At 42.2% G+C, this 19,063-nt stretch overlaps 2 protein-coding genes across 7 annotated transcripts in view; one reads left to right on the top strand and one right to left on the bottom strand.

Moving 5' to 3' along the window:
• The window catches only part of LOC135579187 (uncharacterized), a 51,663-nt gene extending 47,791 nt beyond the window's left edge, over positions 1-3,872 (bottom strand). Inside the window, exon 1 of the mRNA XM_065059532.1 lies at positions 3,738-3,872. Coding sequence (XP_064915604.1) covers positions 3,738-3,872 — 135 coding nt within the window. The remainder of the gene's footprint in view (positions 1-3,737) is intronic.
• The window catches only part of TRIM67 (tripartite motif containing 67), a 40,768-nt gene extending 23,243 nt beyond the window's left edge, over positions 1-17,525 (top strand). For 4 of the 6 annotated variants that reach the window (XM_065057698.1, XM_065057696.1, XM_065057699.1 and 1 more), the window contains exons 7-10: positions 2,493-2,631; positions 3,703-4,006; positions 9,915-10,077; positions 11,595-17,525. In XM_065057698.1, coding sequence (XP_064913770.1) covers positions 2,493-2,631; positions 3,703-4,006; positions 9,915-10,077; positions 11,595-11,660 — 672 coding nt within the window. In that variant the 3' untranslated portion in view covers positions 11,661-17,525. The remainder of the gene's footprint in view (positions 1-2,492; positions 2,632-3,702; positions 4,007-9,914; positions 10,078-11,594) is intronic. The other 2 variants (XR_010471475.1, XM_065057697.1) reach the window with 2 other exon arrangements.
• The last annotated feature ends 1,538 nt before the right edge of the window (positions 17,526-19,063 follow it).

Genomic DNA, 19,063 nt, shown 5'->3' with positions numbered 1-19,063 from the left:
CAAGTTTTCCTGTTTTGCTCTGTAAAAATGGGGTCCTGCATAAAAATATGGGATTTATAAATCTCTTCTCTGAGAGTAGATGGGACCAGGCTGGTGAAGGCTTTCCACAGACACGCTGCAATGGGGTTGGTAAGTACGGGAAAGCATCCTGAGTGCTGTCTTTCCAGATCTTCAGGGTGATGCCACAACTGCTTGCAGGTGCAGGGTACTTACAGGCTCCCATCACTTTTTGCCACATCCCAATAAACAAACTAGAGAAATTCAATCAGCTTTCTGCCAGCCATGCCCCGCTGGAAGCTGTGGCCCTTCCTTCTCTGGTGGGCTTCCTGCTCCTGTTGCCCCAGGACTGGGCTGGCCCAGTGCATCTCTGGGTGGGCTAGTGCCTTGAAAGCATCTGGAGATGATTGTGGAGTACAGCTGCTGCCTTCACAAATGGGAAATTTTGCCAAAAACATGTGATGGTATTTCTTCAGGAGCTGCAAATTGGCTTCTCCCCGGAAACCTAAAGGTTTCTCAAGCTGAAAATGGCCTGGCATAGGTCCACCAAAGGAACTGCCTCCCTGTGTCAAACCTCTACACACATAGACAGCAAAGGCACCTGATTTGGACATCCCTCTTTAGAAGAGGCAGAAGTATTGGCAGGGCATTTTGAAGGGGCACCGTGTCTCTGAAAAGTCTCCTCAGTTCCTTGGTCCGAGTATCACTTCACATGGGTTTGAAGAGGCTGGTTCACACTACTGAAAGTGTGAAAAGGTGCCTTTGTGAATGGCTGATAGAGTTAATATTAGTAGGTAAGAGTGTTATCAGTGCATGATGAATGAAGAATTAGGAACAACGTGTTATGAATTCCAGTGTCTTGGATAAACCTTTTCAAGTGTTATTCTCATGTAAATAAATACTTGTGAATAACCAAGATTTCAGGCTGGTGCATATCCAAGCACATTTGTATGTGGGCTTTTGTAACTGGCAAAGGTTTTAGGACTGCCAGTGCTGCCACATCAAGATTTTGGATTGAAAAAGATACAAAACCATCTCAACCTTTAGAAATCTAAAGTGACAGCTTCTCAGGGGAACACTTTTCTTGCTGTGGTAGAAACACCCTCAGTTTTACCCACTAAAAGATAAACTGCAGGCTTCTCAGCAATGCCATTTCAATGAGAGTTTGCTGACCCTTTTCATGAAGGATTACGTATCTGAAAGCAGTGACACTGCACTCTATAAGTATTCAATTAGTGGATTTAAAGAAGAGCTTTGTCTCACATCATAGCAGAGCGCATCAATCTGAGTAAACACAAGCAGTGAACAGGGGTAAAATATGGAATGGGTTAGAAAATGTGGGAGTTGTCCTACAAATACAGATTTTTGCACAGACAGTGTGTATTATAACATGGAGATAAATTAAAACTCTTCTTTCTCTCCATGAAAGACCATCAGCTAACTCAGGACCCAAGAGATTTTGTTGTTTGTAGCAGCTGCCACGGTAGCAAAGTGGACAAACACATGGACCGCTGTAAACTTAAGTAATCCCTTTCTTATTCATCACGTGCTTAATTCACTTTCAGTTCATATCAAAGAGCCTTAACCAACAGGACTACTCTTACACATATACTTAAGTGTCTTAACTGAATTGGGACCTGAATGGTCTCCTTAGTCACGGCCTTAAGCTCTTTCTGGCCTTTGCTACTATAGATCTATGGATTTCACAGAATCGGAGAAATCGGAGGTGCAAAGGAATCATGGCTTTCAACCCACTGCCAAGGCAGTTTTTTTTTTTCATTTTCTGTTGCTTTGTTCAGTTTTCCAACAAACATGAGGTTTCTAGGCTTCTTTCAGATAGATGGACTGTATAATCTGACTGATCATCTTCATTAGTCTGTCTAGATATTTCTACTCCTGAAATATTTCACATTACACAAGTGCTTGCTGCTTAATAAATCTTTACAGACTTTTGTGATGTCTCTGTTGTCTAGTTGCTGTTTCCTCATGTGATGCATGTGATCCTAATTTTTAGGCGATCAGTTTCTTCTGGCTCTGTGTTTGCAGTTTTCAAAATTATATTATAATACAGACATGAGACAACCTTTCCAACAGAATAAAACTATGCTTGTCTTTTTTATGCTTCCATGCCCCCCTTTTTCGGTCCTACATAAATATAAGAATGCCCACAGTGGGTCAGACACTGGGACTGTTATGTAAAACAATGTTTTGGAGTAGGTGTTTAGGAAAAGAGGTTTAAAAAAAAAAAAGATCTTTCTGTGTTGCCTTTTATTGCCGTACCCTTCACCTTAGTGTCTCCGTTGCTAACCATCCTCGATGTCTCTACTGCTGTGGCTGCCCATGTTATAACAGCATAACTTCTACATCCTGGGAAGCAATGAGAAGCTGGTCACTTGTGGCTTATATTTAGAAGTCTTTAACATGTGCTCACAAGGCACAGAGATACAGTTGAACTATGTCCCTCTTTCTCTCTCCCTTTTTTTTGGAATGTTTAGGAAGTGTATGTTGGCAAGGAGACTCTCTGCACCATCGATGGCCTTCATTTCAACAGTACCTACAATGCAAGAGTCAAAGCTTTCAACTCCTCGGGAGTTGGCCCTTACAGCAAGACAGTTATTTTACAGACATCCGATGGTGAGTTGTTTCTTTCCCAGTTTCTAAGTGAAAAACTGTAGGTCTCAGTGACACAACACTTGTATCCCTTTATACCGGCTAATAACTTTGGCACTTACTGGCATGGAGATTTTGGATCATCTGAGCAGAGAGTACATGGACTGAGTGTGCACAGGGACTGAGTGCTCCTTCTAGAACTTCTGGGGATTTTCCATTGTCAGTAACATTTCAGGTTTCAAATAATGCAATTTTATTTGGCTGTAGAAGTCTGGGCTCTAACTAAAATTCTTATTTGCTTTAGTATACAGAAGCAGTTATGTAACACACGGGATATTTTTGTGCCATTCTATCTCCACTTCTCCATATACCTTTGGAATTTGCCTGTTTCTTCACTATAGTTTCAATTTCACAGCAAGGTTTAGTAAAACAGAGATGGGAATTCACGCTTGTTCCTCTGTAATTATACTTGACATCCATACAGGCATTACAAGAAGTGCATCTTCATTAATGATATTGTAATGAAGCAGGAAGTGGATGCTGTTATCACTTCCACTTTTATGCTGTATTGCCAAAATAGGCCAATATAAAATATTTACACTTTAAGAGCTTTTTCTGTGTGGTGGTTTTTCTTTTTTTTCTTTTTTTTTTTTTTCCTTTCTTTTCCCACTTTGATAAACTAGTGAAGTCAGTCCTAACCAGCACGGACACAGTGGAACTCCATTTCCGTTAAAGGCCATCCTGAACCAATTCACAGACGTGAGCAGTTTCCATATCATGGAGAAGCCTTTGTGTCCTCAGTGACTTTCTTGTTACTGTGTGAGAGCAGAAAGTCACTGCCCTTAGCAGCGTACGTTCAGAGGAACAAGCACAGATAGTATGAGGCACTTCTGAGCTGAAAACCAGCAGGGTACTGGTGCAAAGTAATCTTGTGTAGCTGCCTACGGTAATGAGGAAAGATTGTCTTTATTACCTGGAAGTGCAGTGGGGTCTTCAGGAAGGCAGAATCTCATTCTCCCAATTGCAGTAAAGCAGACGACATTTGAACACAGCCTGTTCTGCCATAGTCCTGCCTTTCTTTTTTCCTTTCCACAGTGGCTTGGTTCACCTTTGACCCCTCCTCAGCTCACAGAGACATAGTGCTGTCGAATGACAACCAGACTGCCACCTGCAACAGCTATGATGACCGGGTTGTTCTTGGCACAGCAGCCTTCTCCAAGGGTGTGCATTACTGGGAACTGCACGTGGACCGGTATGACAACCATCCGGATCCAGCCTTCGGCATTGCCAGGATTAACGTCGTCAAGGACATGATGCTAGGCAAGGACGACAAGGCCTGGGCCATGTATGTGGACAACAACCGCAGCTGGTTCATGCATTGCAATTCTCACACCAATCGGTAAGCACCACCTGCACGCTTTTCTCATTACTGCTGGCTTTTTCTGTGTTGCAGCACCCGAAGGGGTCTCAGGAAGCCTTCTAGCCCACCTCCCTGCTAAATATAGTTCTCTTATTCCTTGTTAAAAATCACTAGTGACAGCGATTGCACCTTAGCAATCTGTGTTGGTGTTTGTTATCCTCACTGTTAGCAGTTTTTTCCAGAGATCTAGCCTAAATCCCCTCTGCTGTGGTTTAAGCCCATTATTGCACATCCCACCCATGGTGCCAGCAGACAGGAGCGCAGCGCACTGGGATGCAGGATTTCTCTCTCATTGCCGGAGGAGCGCAGGGAGAAAGGTGGTTGATTCTCTTCGTTGGGAGGAATCTGGGCTGCAGGGTTGCACAATAGTTAGGCAAAGCACTGGTGATCGCCTGTTCAAAATGCAGCTGTTTATGCCAGTCCTGAAAGCTGATTAAAGGTAATGCTGGAGGTCACACCTAGGGTGATCTGGATGCAAGGGACTGTTTGGCAGTGAGGGCTAAGTGACAGATGCCATCCAACTGAGCCGTTGTACTGAAGAGCTTTGAAAAGTGTCTCAATCAGTACAACCAGCTTACACAAAGGAGGATTTCAGAGAGCCCCTGAGCCATCGTCACCAAATTCCTCTTGCTCCCACTCCTCAGAGGCTCTTTGTGCTCTATGCAATAGAGTGGTGGGGAGATATCTTCTAACTGAAGCTACCTCCAGAGCCAGATCACACAGAGACATCGTGCGTCAGCCTAGATCCAGTGTTGCACTGACACAGTTGCACGGCTTCCAGTGCTCATGATATTTACCTCTGCCTAGTGCTGCCTGTGTTTCCTTGATGTGTGGAGGATACAACGTCAGCTTCGCTTGAAGCTCCCTGGGGTTTTGCCAGAGCAGAACTGCACTGCTCTCTTTCCGTGTCCCGTGGGGAAGGTCAGCCCTAGCTGAAGTTCAGCTGGGTACTACAGGAACTGGGACCTGTGAGAAGGTCTCTGCTGAGGAGTGTGATTCAGGATCCTAAGTCTCTTGCTTATTTTGGAAAATGGTATGTTTGTATACCTACTCTATCATGACAACAGATTGATGTATGAATAAAGCGACTGACCAAGGATAGGTAGCAGGTCTGAGGCAGAGCAAGAATCAATTTTGGCTTAGGTTTCTACTGACTGTCCTAGCAGGTCTTCCACACTCACTAACTCAGATATTGTTTCTGTTATACCAAATGATTAAAAGAAAAGCTTGCAGTGATTTTTAAAATGCTGAAATGCCCTATTATGTCCTCAAAGAGATAAGTTCATGCCAACATTCACTGTACTCTAAAACTGGTTGTAATGTCTTCTGTTGAATAGTCATTTGTACTCTAAAGCATACTTGTACTTTAAGTAAGTATACTACAATTACTGGGATTTTTGTTTTAAGCATAGTTTGATTTTGCAGTTCATTACAGACAGGGGAAAGAACCTTGTAGCTGGATCCAAAGCTATCTGAACTCAACTGCAATATTTTCTTTAGCTCCAGAGGCCTTAAATGATGTCCTAAGTCAGTATAGAGTAAAATAACACCAGTATAATAAATATATCAAAAGTTTCTCTGTCCCTTTAATATCTTGATTTGATTTAGGGTTGAAGTAATGTTAAGCTGTATTAATTTTAATGCTCTGTGAAACAGCTTATGTTTTCTGGAAAAAAGCTGGCAACGGTTCTGTGCGCTACTGTCCCAGAAACCTATTTTAAGGATTTGGTCCTCAGCAAGCAATAGGAGAGCGAAGCAAACCCTTTCTGGGAAGCCAAATGGAAAACACTTCAGATTTCCAATCATCTTGTTTAAGCATGAGGGCAAAGTGATTTCTGTTGGTGATAGTTTCCTGGGTTTTAGTTGATAAAACACAAAGGCTTTGCAGGCACATCCAAGGCATGGATAGACCCATTGAGTATCTCTTCAAATGAAGCACACTCGCGAAGGGCATGTAATCTCATGAAATCATATGCGCTTCAATGAAATTAGGTCTAGGCATTATATTTTTAACCGTGACAGTCAAGTAGGTCAGTTTTTTAACTCATTAGCTGTAATAGTCTTGTGGAAACAGTTATTGCTCCCTAGTTGTTTTTTCTTACTGGAGACATGGGGACTTTGACATAGTGTCAAAGTCCAAAGGAAATTTATCGTCGTCACCTTTTAGCCTCTCAGATGTTACTGTGGTGGAGGCTGTGTCTTAGTAATCATTTCATCCTTCATAATCTTAAAGAGAAGAAATTAGGGCAATAAATAAATGACTAGCTTCAGGGGTGAGCTGAGGTAGAGCTTGGAAGACTTGTTCATGGGACCTGTCATGTTTGGAGTACTTTCCTGTTCTTTTCACTCACAGCATGCAAAATTGGACCTGTCTACATCCTTAAAAACTAGCATCACTTCTGTAATGCTGGGAGAAGAGGCACGAACAGAAGACTCTCATGCTATCAAAAACAGAGAGGATCTTTGAGAACAGGTTGAACAAACATCAGTTAAGAAAACACTTTAGGGCAGAGATATAGCTTTGTAAGGTACCTTTCAGCCTCGTTGCTCCTGGAAATAATCACTTCACCCTAGAGATGCTGTGTGCTCGTTGCTAAGAGTCACTGGCATTCATTGCAATAGATCCGTTCCTTGGCAAAGTTCCCAAGAGCAGGAGTGCCTGGTGGTATAAGCGATACTCTAGTCACTACATGGTTGTGTAAAGAGACAGAAATCACACTGACAAGTTTTATACTGAAAGACAGCGGGAAGTCAAGAGAATTTAGAGTGTAGTCTTAAAAGCCCGTTGCGATCAGGAGAGTCTCTTCATTGACTTCAGAGATCTCTAGACCAGGTTTTCATCATACAAAAATGTTATCATTGACTGCAAAATACTGTCCTTGACAATGGACATGGTAAAGTTGTTAAATTAATGTAGAGTTCATGATTAAACAACTGTTGACAGATAGTTAAACTAATTATTTATTTTATTAAAGTGTTCATAAATTGTTAAGCTTTACTTTTCAATAATAGTGAAACTTATTACTATATTAAATTCCTTTAGCCAATCCATGCAGTCCTTCTGTGCACATTGTCCAAGCTGCTGCTGAACTCATCTTAGAATAACAGGCTCCACTGTCACAGGCAGCGGCATTCTTCATGGTAGCCAAATTCTCCTATCTGTACTCTGACCTTCTGGGCTTCTGCACAGCACTTCCACACTCAGGACTTAACTGTTGTGCCCAGAAATAAAAATGTGCAGGACTGTGAGAGAAGAGGTGTGAAGATTGGGGTTTACTTGAAATAATGAAAGAGTGGCACATATCTTCAATAACAGATTATCATTTAATGAATGCTAAGTATATATTGAAGAAGTCTTGTAAAAAACAGTTGTATTTTCCTTTTACATGGCCTGCAGATTATTAGGGACTTATGGCATAACTGTCATTAAGTGGTTCAGAAAAGGCACTACAGTAAAGTAGCAGCTCTTTTACGTGCTGCCACAGAAGTGTAGCAGGAGAGAGCACCATCAATTTGAGTCCCTTGAGCTAGATGGTGTTTTTATTGCAAGGAAGGATTTCATTAGAAAAATTATCTTGTAATACTGCCTAAATGATGTATGGAAGAGCAAGGAAATACCTTGCTTAAGTTTGCTCATGAAACTTTGACTCTCCCACCTCTCCTGCTAAAGGAAGTGACCATGACAGAAAACACTGGGTTCTTCAAAATACAGTTCCCAAGGAAATCACAGGATGCTCTGGAAGTGCAGCTGTTCGGCCTCAGAAGAAGTCCAGCTCCTTGGTGGCATCATGGCAAAGTGTCCTCTGCTCACCTCTGCCCTGCCGTGGCCCTGCCAGAGCTGGTTGTCACTGAGGTGGGTGGTGGCCGAGGAAGGAGGCAACCCACATGCTGAAGTACTGCCAGACTTGTGGCAGCAAGGATAGGAGAGAGTCCCCATCCCTCTGCTCTGGCTCCAAGCCCCTGTTGTCCTGGAGAGGCCACAGCTGGGTGTGGCACTTGCCTGGGCTGGGCTCTGTAAGCGGCACCCATCCCCTCTTCAGCCCGGCTGTCCCCGGGGGCTGCAGAGGAGTCACTCAAGGTCACTGTGCAGCACACAGCTAATTAGCTCACAAGAAACAAATTAGCTTATCGTATAGGAAAGAGCAAAATAATCTCAAAAAGGCAATGTTGCTGTTTCTGTTTCCCTGAGAGAATCAAGGACATTGAAAAGGACGTCATAGAAATCTATTTTAAAACACTGCAGGATATAAACCGTGGTGTCCTACAATCAAAGCTGTTCCTAAACAGAGAAAAAAATAACATAATATATTTGTAAATAGCTCTAGATCATAGTACTGTTGCTTCCCACAGTCACATCATAAGTTTTATGATGGGGTGCTTTTAATAAAAACAGTCTAGATTCTGAGATACTGAGAACAGGTAAGCATATTTTTGTTGGAAAAGAATTTACTTTATGGTTTTGGAGAGGAGTTCAAAGAGAAACCTATTAATGCCTACAGGACCAGAAAGCAAATAAAGGGAACCTGAGAACTGTATAGTTTGAAATTTAATACATCTGAGTGCCCAATTCATGATTCTCAGCTATACTGTTATTGCTTGAAGAGTTTTAAATGGAGAAGTCAGAATAATATCCTATACTATTATGCCACAGATAGAATTTCCTTTACCTTCAGAGCAAATACCATGCGCCACAGTTAGTCTAAAGGAAACAAGTTTATGACATCTAGTGGACAAGGTGAAAATTTCTTACCCTGCACAATATTCTTCCTAATCATATTTTGATCCCTCCCCCTTTATTTTTAATGTTTTGCCTACCTATTGTGATAAATTCTATGTTAAAATTGCATTAATCTTGTGAATGTTGTGTGCCTGAGGGTAGTGCGTGGGACAAAAGACAGCTGCTTCCTTTCCTACTGCAAACAATTCGAAATCTGATTTACGCTGAACAAATTGTGTCAGGCTGTAAATCCATCACAGAGGCCCGTGATATTAGCAGAGTAGCAGTGCCTGTGGCCAATCTGCATATCCAGTAGATTTTTTTGCTCAGTGCTTTTTAAAGTAATACTGGGTTTGACTAACCCCCAAATCAAAGTGCATTAATGTCAAATCACTCAAGCATGTAATGGCTGGCTGGGTCTGTCCTAGCAAGCTCTGATACCACAGTAGCTCTCAGCAGCTGCTCCTGACACAACCAATTATCACTGGTAGTAATAACTGTGCCTGCACACTTGAAACAGCTCCCAGTCCTGTAGCTGATCACCTTGTCAGTCAGGGAGCTACACTTATCCCTAACCACCCCCACTTTCTCTTCCTCCCCAAACCCAGTATCTGTTGTACCTGTGCTGGTTCCCTGGTCTCTGGAAAGCTGAGTCCCCTTAGGGGATGTCAAGGTGAGTACTTGAACTGGAAATCTGAGTCTCGAGCTGTTAGCAGGTGTGATGATTAGCAAGGAACACTTAGGAAAACAGCTTTCTGCTTTTTCATTCCCTGCTGCGCATCACTCCACCATAGCAGGGATGCACAGAGGAGCCAAGTCTCCAGGACTCTTGTTCCACACATTGAGTACTGACCTGACATGCTCACCTCCCCGTCCCTCATCAGCTGCAGGAACCTGTTAGCTCTGGACCCTATTTTCAGCTCTTAGATTGCAGCTGGAGGAGAGATGGACCTAATTTCTCTTTAGGATCCACCCATTAAGCTCCCATGAATGTGGTACGTACGGTTCAGATAAAGGTGTGGATCAGTCATTGCCAGATGCTGTGGGGATAACAATTTCACTGTGCTGCTCCACTCTCCCATTGCTCAGTAGGGCTGCCATGTCTTAGAGAGAGCAGCGGCGGTGTAGCAGTCATGCCTTTACCAACAGCATGGTCTCTTTGTACCTTAGGACTGAAGGAGGAGTTTCTAAAGGTGCCACTGTTGGTGTTCTCCTGGACCTGAACAAGCACAACCTGACCTTTTACATAAATGGGCAGCAGCAAGGGCCTCCAGCATTTGAGAACATCGAGGGTGTCTTCATGCCTGCATTGAGTCTCAATCGAAATGTCCAGGTAAGTCTTCTGCGGTTCAGTCCAACTTACCCTGCTCATCTGAAGGAGAATGTGTGCTACCAGCCATTGCTGCTGGGCCTGGTAATGTCATCTGTAGGTAATCAGTAGGGACAGGGGCTCTTTCCTTCTCAGACTGACACCTAAGCTACTAAGACTTTTTCAAAAACTGCATTACACCTTCTGCCTTCCCTCACTAATGTGAGGAATAACGCTGTGTAAACAAGTAAAAGTACCTATACGCACTAATTGCTGCAATTATTTTACTGCAGCACTCCACTTAGAAAGCAGCGGTGCTAAGGCTTCCTCTGGCAGTTTGACTAAAATAATAAGAATCCTAGCTCCTTTTAGATCTTGTGTTTGGGTATCATTAACATTGGCAAGAGACAGAAATGTGAGCAGCACAGCCGTAAGTACAGCAAAGACAACATAGATCAGAGAATTAGTGCAACAGAGAAGACGCAGTCAGTACATCATTCCTGCTTTTTCTGAATTTTGGAGATTGCTCTCTGTTCTCAAGAGGCTCTCCTCTTGGGGCAACCCTCTTTAAATATAATGCTTTTTTACTTCAAGATCACTGCATATGGCTAGAAACAGGACATAGTGTAAGAGAGAACCCATGGAACATCCAGGAACCTGAGGACTTCCTAACATTCTGTGATTCTGTGTGTGACTAAAGGAGGTCAGCTTAGGTCAGGCAGGACCAATGCAGCCAGGGTAGAACATTCATAATCTAAAACACCCAAAGTGAAACCAGAAGCTTTGCATGAATTTAATAGTACACGAATATTTAGCGTTAGTTACTGGTGGCATCCAAATCTTTCAAGTTTCATAGCTTTATTGTATTTGATTCACCAACATAGAAGAGACAGGTACTTCTCTGGGCACCTCACTGCTATATTCAACAGATTTTTACTCACAACCTACCTTCAATTTTAGCTACCTACATCCTTTAAGTACCTGGCTTACATTTCTTAAGACAGAACGTTACCAACAAGTGGGCAGGGGGAACTCAGAAATTATGCTTGTGTTTGCTGTTGAATTTTGGTCTGGTACATCTGCGCAGGGATCCTGACTTTGTGGAGAAGTCAGGTTACAGAAGGAGCAATAAAATGTCTTGTGCTCTGTCCTGCCAGGACAGCAAAAATAAAAGGTTTTTCTTACATTTAGTACCTGGACTTCACTGTGTGATCCCTGTCCTGAACTGCTCGGGCTTCCTCACACAAAGGCACCATCCACCTTGTGTATAGCAAGCAGCACTGCTGGACACCTACAGCTGGTGGCTGGATTTGGGAAGAGATGTAGACACCTGGCTTCTAGACCCCAAGATATTCAGGGAGAAGGAGACCTGTTCATTTCAGGGTCTCAGTATCCTCTCTGTTAATACTCTTGATGACTTAGACGTGGACCTGAAGTCTCACAGCCCTTCCTCTGTCATTTACTTGCTCTTGGCCTTCAGAAATTATTTCTGCTGAGGATGTCCCAGTTTTGACTCTACATGTTGTTTCTTCTTTGTGCAGGTGACCCTGCAGACAGGACTGGAGGTGCCACAATGTGTAAAACAGCCCAAGTTGCCCAACAACTAAGGAAGCCCCTGCCCGTCCCTGCGCTGGATTCTGTAAGCTTTCTCGGCGTGATTTGGCACTTTTTAGTAAGTCAGTAAAAAACCATTCTCTTCCATGACTTAAAACACTGTACAACATGTTGCTCACCGAGTAATCTGCTAGTTACAGCTAGCCCACTCCATTTTTAATTTTACAGCCATAGAAGGCATACCCACTGAACTGGACTTGATTGCAGATGGGTACCTGAACATATCTACACTGCACTGCATACATATGTACACACACATGCACACACTCACACACATATAAAGCAAAAGGTTAAATGAGTGTATTTTTTTTCTCTCATGGCTGGATTTGTGCTTGAAAGATATTAGGGATGCTAGAAAAAATGAGTAAAACATGGCTGTTGGAGCAATTTACCAGGAGGTGAACTGGATTTCCCTGTCACCTGAAGTCCGTCAATTGAGACAGCATATGTGTTGACAACTGAAATGGAGGCTGTGTGCTCAGTTAAAGAATTCTTGGTTGTTCATTACATTCAGGGGCTCAAATGACCATTAATTATTCCTTCTGGTTCTAGACTGCAGTAAGCTATGGGATAACATTCCCCTAGAATTCAGTGGCAGAACTTACCTTGTTATCTTCAATGAGAATAACGCTGGTTTCTAACACTGCCACATTTATTGTTCATTTAAGCTAGAATCATGATATATGCAGAACTCAGATATGAAAAGCAGAGAGAAAAACAACGTCGGCACATTTTAGTAGTTCTTATTTAGGTGTGATTGTGGAGGCTATCACATAAGAAAGACCTGATTGTAGTTATGAGCACAATTCTTGCAAAACAGTGCAGGGGAGATCCCTTTGAATTGAATATTTAAGTACAGTACATGCAAAGCAACCCATTTAGAAAAATGCTGCTTTCCAGCCTTGAGCCTGATAAGTCCTGGGCAGCTGTAGTTCCAATGTAGCTTTGATATCAGAAGCCTTAATTTTCTATCAGACTAGTGTGAGCTAACTAATGTCTTGATCCTAATGAAGCACTTGAGTGAGAAATTCATAGCATTAACATGAAATCCATCCTTAAGAATTTTTCTAGACTGGGACATAAATCTTTTGTGAGACTTATGTGTGTCTGACACCTCCCATGAAAACAAGCAGCCGTTTCAGGTGCTGTCCATGACAACTGGAGTCTGGCTGACAGGGAACTTCCCATAGCTGTGGCACAATCACCTGTGTGCTGTTGTCAGGAAACACCTTGATTTGTGTGTGTGCTTCTTTTCCTCTGAACCCAGTTAATGTATGCTAGTGTGCGTGTGTATAACAGTAATGCAGTAAGAACACAATGCAGCAGACTGCGTGAGCTCATGACATCTCAGACTCTGCCACTCTAAACCTACCTAAGTGTGGTGCTATCAAATAAGAAAAGCCTAAACTCCTACATCCCATCGATGTACTACTTCCCTTTTATGAATCCTGCTGCTTATACAATTTTTCCTCTCGAAGCACACACATATGCACGCACACATTGTAACAAAACATGTAATTATTAAACCTGAAAACAAATATTCTAACTAAAATTCAGCTTACTGCCTTGCATTAAACCACAGCCACAGGACAGACAGCTCAGACCTGCTTTCGGGCAGCCTCCTGGCCCCTCAAGCATCCTGCTGCTGCTCCACTTCTGCTCTCTGGCTGGAGCCCATCGCTCAGGTAGTGCTGAGGGACGGCAAGGCTTCCCCGTGACAGAGCAGCCGGGATCCTCCCTGGGGTCATCCCACCTCAGAGCCATTGTGGGGAGCTGCCGAAATAGTCCTGGGCTCTTACAAAGACAAAAAGCAGTCTGCCATCATGCTGCCTGTAACCAACCAAGCATCCTGTAGCCCACCTCTCCTGCATAACAGCACTGCACCTTCAGTGATGTCAAGACTGAAACAGGAAGCAAAACCGACGATGGGAAAAATTAATGTAAGTGGGAAAGCAACAGTACTTTCTTCAAAGTCTGGAATGGATTGTGTTAGTAAGCTTGTAGTCATTGGAATAACTGTGCTATGCTCATCGTGGTTTCTTAAAGAATAGCAGAGACCAGCTGTGTTATAATTTTGGTTTAACTTAATACCATATGAACTCATGCAGGATTTTCTAATTAGTGGGTCTGTTTTAACCTACCTCAGCTAGAATGCTACTGGACCCCGAATTTCCTCTTGAGTGTGCTCATTGTAAAGTTGTCTCCTATGAAGCTAACAGCTGTAATCATAGCATTGGCTTTGAGTATCACCAGTCAGAGCAGTGTATGGAAATACTGTACATAAGTTGCACATAGTTTTTTATATTGGGAAACATCTCATTATAGTTTTAATACAGAAGGCACTCCATGTTCACTTTAAAAGCACATTGTTTGTTTTGAGACTGAACCTTTGTCTTTACTCCCAGCTTCTGTGAAGGAAACTCAAATGAATTTACATCTTTCCAATCTTCAGCCATTGCCAGATGCTTAAAGTTAATTTTGAATGGGTTTTAGAAGTGTTTGAGGTACTTGGTTTTGGTTTTCATAGTTGCTTTGGTATTGGTTCCTGATGTGTTATACCTTGGGGAGAACGCAGTGAGTGGTACAGGTTACTAAGTTCTCATGGAAATAAGGACAGGAGCTAGGGACATAATTCAGAGCCGTAGAGAAGCTTGTTTGTTATCCGCTACACATTCTAATATTCATAAATGTGGGGTACAGACTACCTACCACTACAGTCTCCTTTTAACCTAGTGGAAATGCAAATTAAAAAAAGGGAATATAGTTAGAAGTAGGTATCTGGCTTTAGTAAGACTAATTTAGCTTAGGTCAAAAACTAAACAAAGTGGTTGTATGTGTTAGTTGTGTACACATTCAAGGACTTGGATTTGGCATGGCCTTTAGCAATAAACCAATTACTCCAATAGACTGTAGTCTCATCTCTTCAACTGGATACCTTTTGGTAGTTTGATTAACAAAAATAATTATTAAGTAGTTAGAATTATGCTAGGAAACTATTTACTGCACACGTGACTATTTACGTGGAGCATCCAGATGGCCATGGGAGCCACCTGAACATAGGCAGAGCAGAATTTTCCCTTTGCAGAACAGCATCACATGGGGAGAAGTGGGGCACTTCTACCTCTCTGCTCAGGCTGGAGGTAGCTTGTCTTTCTCCAGCTAACTTCCCTGAGGTCTGGCTAGTTATAAACCCAGCAGTTCACATGTTCTTCATCTGCAGCATCTCTTGCACCAGTCTGCATTTCCTCCAAATCCTTTGTTTAGGAGGAAGCCAGCCTTTAGTAGTTCAGTCCTTGCAGAAACTGTGTTGCTGACTGTCCAGGAAGAACACAGCGGGCTGAAAAGTAGCATAGAGACTGCTCTGGATGTCTCTTGATGCCTTTGATTCCTCAATTCCTGGACCCACACAGCTCTGCCTTTCATAGGGCTCTTTGCTCTTAGATGTCAGGCTGTTCCTCATCAGGAGGAGAGCAGAGGCTTTTGCACTGGGATAAATCTCATCCACTGTGGTGCAGAGTCCACAGAAGGTAGCTATAAATTGACTTGACATTTAAAAAAAACTCAAACCCTCCTTTATTAAATGTAACAAAGCTTGACTTCTGTATATGCCAGTTTGTAACCTCTGCACTGCTGCTAAATAAATACAGCAGGCAAACTTTCTGTCTTGCAGAACAACAAAGGACTCCTAGCTTTTATCTACCCCTGTAAACACCAACCTTAGTCTTTGTCTTCCTGGCTCTTTCCTCTGCGTATTTCCCTGTTTAGTGGGACCAAACAGAAGCAGCATGCCATCAGGAGCACTGTCAGACTTCCCAAGGCCAAGGCATGCAACACTACACAATTTCCACTCCCTTCTTTTCCCTCATCAACTCAAAAAGAACTCACAGGAAGACCTCTAAGACCCAATGTCAATATGAGCACAGGCCTAGCTGACAGTCTCTTACTACTTCTGCTGTGGAAAGGTATCTGCTATACAATAAACGTCAGTGAGGACAGCAGCATACCGTGGTGCAGCATGAATTTGGAAAGCAATTTGGCTTCTAAAACAGAAAAGGCAGGCAAACAGCACTGTGACCTCCCACACTTGCCTATACATTTAAGATACATAGAGGAAAATCTATTGGACTGAACAAAATAATAATATAAAAGCATGAGCTTACATATATCAGAGTTTATGAGGAAAAGTGTTAAATGTAATTTATTATATGCATAATGTTTCATCACATTGTAAATAATGCCATTATAGCATATTGCTGTAGTTTGTTCTTGGCTGGTGATAGAGTTCTGTCATAGTGCTGTGTAAGCTTGTTTTTTATTTTTGTTTTTTCAAAGTGTAGTTAGTAAAGATGGCAGAGAGCACCCCATACTCTTGTTTCCTAGTCATTCTAGGGAAAGTAGAAGTGAGATGCAGATCTTCTTTCTTACATAACAGTATTTCTTAAACAAGGAAAGAGAGAGAAGATGTCAAGGCTAAACTGCCACTACCACTGTATGAAAACCCCTGTGTTCGTGACTGCTAACTAGAGGTGGTGCATTTTGGATCACAATTCAGATAACCCATTCCTGCGAGAAGGGATGCACAGTACCAGCAACCTGGTAGCCACAGCTTTCTGGTGTTACCTAGTACATCCTTTGCTTGCAAACAGAAAGAGTTGTTAGACCTAGTCTCAGGCCTTATCAGCTTTGCAGCATTCTGTTTGAACAGCAAAGTTAACAATTCAACTTTGATCCAGGCAAGATAATATGCAAACCCCAAGCATCTTGGCTAGATCAACTTTGGAAGGGAGATTACAGTTTCAAGTCCTTCCACAGGTTACGGTAACAAATCAAACACGTTGCAAATGTAAAGGGAACTTGTCACTGAAAATTATCAAACAAAAATGGAGAGTTTTTTTATTTTATTTTTAAAAAGTGAGCTGCTTCTAGTTTTTACTGACAACATTTCTGGTGATTCCTCTGCCCAGCACTACTGAACACTGCACACACACAACGGCTGGAGCGGCAGCCTGAAGCACAAATCCATCACAAATAAGACGCGCTTGGTCTCCTTACACGCAGAAGCCCATGTGCAAGGCACAGAGACTGATATGCGGGGCTCCTGCACCTTTGCACAATATAGGAGATAGATGTGCGTTTCACTGAGAGAGGTACTCAGCAACATTTCCCTTCTGTTAAAAGACCTTTTGTTACATTTGTTATTGCAAACAAATCCAAGAAGAATTAATCACAAAATTATTTTTTACGCCAATTGGAGAATTTATAATGTTTTCTTGTGAAGCAAGATTCCTGGATCATGATTGCATTCCTTCATCATCCACCTCCCTTAAATGTTGTCAATAAAAACACTAACCTTTCTAGGTAGCATGGTGAGAAGACATTATGTGATGAATATTAAAATAAATGCATGAGGTAAACCTGCTGTTATTTCTGATTGTTATATGAAGCATGAATAACACTAATTAAAATGTTGGCAACAAAAAAGTGCAAAGGAATACGAAAACAGTGTTCACTTCTGGTTAAAGGAAAGACAAGAAGTTGTTTCTGTGTTTTCTTAACCACAACATCTTTTTCTTTATCATCATTTCCCATAGTTTATACGAATTTGGAGCTGGTGAAATATACATCTCTGCTGTATGTGTCTATCACCAGACCAAGAGGAAAATATAAACTTTTTATAATTTTGTACCTGTAGCAAAATTTTGTATTTTTTGAATTAGAAACAAACTGCTTTTTGTCTTTTGGTCCAACTAAAACTTTGTGTATTATTACTACTATTATTATTACCCTTTTGGAAAACCTGACACGAGTTTATTCTGGTTTACAGTTTCTAAATAAATTCTTAAAACATTGCCAACAAATTCAGCTTCAGTACCCTATTTGTTCTTACGAATTATTACAAAAAATACTATGTCATAATGTAGATGAGGCGCTTGTGCAGGACGCACACCTGTTGGTACCTGCCTGCGCTGTTACCATAATCAAGAATAATGCGGTAGCTGGAGAAAGCCAAGAGTCGTACCTCAGAGTGACCATCTGTGCTGCAACTACAGCCATGCCCTGGATTCCGTGACATGGAACACCTCTCTTAGTGCCGCTCTGTCAGCTCTGGCATGTGTTGGTTTATAGAGTACCTGGGGATGTGCTATCTGGCTCCAACCCATCTTAGACACTTGGAGTGACTTCTTAGTCTCCAGAAATTTTTGACACTGGTGTGAGCAGAGCCTGAAAATAACTATGACACCAGTAGGATGCCATTGGAAAGGCCGCTGGGTAAGTGTAGAAGTCCAACTGGGCAGAAAAGACAAAATTTTGTGAGATGGTTTAAAATGACATACTGTCTTGGAGCTGCACACCGCTATCAAGCAGATGCCTTGAAAGGCACCAAGCAATGCTGAAAAGGTAGCACACACAGCTCCTGTAAAAAGGCACCCTTTGAAGTTCTGTGACCTTCATAAATGCCTGTTAATAAAGCAGAATAAAGCATGGAGACACAATGACAGCAGCACCAGGGTAAGAAACAAAAACTTGACCTAAAGGAACAGTCAGGAGACAGTACAGACACGAGTGTGGAGGCACCATCCATCAGGGCTTTTTTTCCAGCCCCGTTCCCCTCTGCCAAGAGACAACAACTTGGCATCAGCTCCTTCATGGCAAAGGGTTTGACTGAGCGGAAGGATAATCACAATGGCTTTAGCATATGGGGTGACAGGAATAAAGCTTATTGTCACAGGCAAAAGGCATGAGAAGGAGCAGATAAGGAAAAATCCTTCCATTCTTCCTTTCTCCCTCATTCCTCTACTAGACTGCAGGCAGAGGGCAAAATAAGATAGTCCCTGCTCTCTCTCACCCACAACCAACCAACCACTGTATTATTCAATCAACACTGGCTTTCATGTACCAGGACATGCTCCAAAAGCAACACAGCCTGCTGCCTGAACATACATTTACATACTCTGTTAACTAACACCACATTCCAGTTCAGAGAAACACTGCATGCATAAAAGGATCTCAAGAGTTTTTTACCAAATATCAGTTGTTACCATTTTTGTTAATGCATATAGTAAGAAAATGGGACGAAAGGTACAATGTTTAGCTGCGAACAGCATCCCATAAGCATGTAGTACGGCCAAATTATATCACCTTTGGGACTGCTGTTAAAAAGCACCCTATCATCATATAACAGAAACATTTTGCAAAGCCCACACAGCACTGTTAAATGTGTGAGAAAATCCAAAATTCTGTATGACTTTTACTTCCCCCACCCCGAAGTTTTCATGTTCCACTGTCAGCTTCACTGTCACTTCAATTTTCAGCTTTTCATTTTAAGAACTGAATTTCTTTCATGTCTTCTTTAACAGAACTTACACAGTTTGAGACCAGGACTGCAAAAATTAGA

The sequence above is a fragment of the Columba livia genome, chromosome 3 (genome assembly GCF_036013475.1).
Source record: "Columba livia isolate bColLiv1 breed racing homer chromosome 3, bColLiv1.pat.W.v2, whole genome shotgun sequence".
Classification (NCBI taxonomy): Eukaryota; Metazoa; Chordata; class Aves; order Columbiformes; family Columbidae; genus Columba; species Columba livia.
Note: the sequence above shows the minus strand (reverse complement) of the source record. Positions and strands in the feature narration are given on the sequence as shown.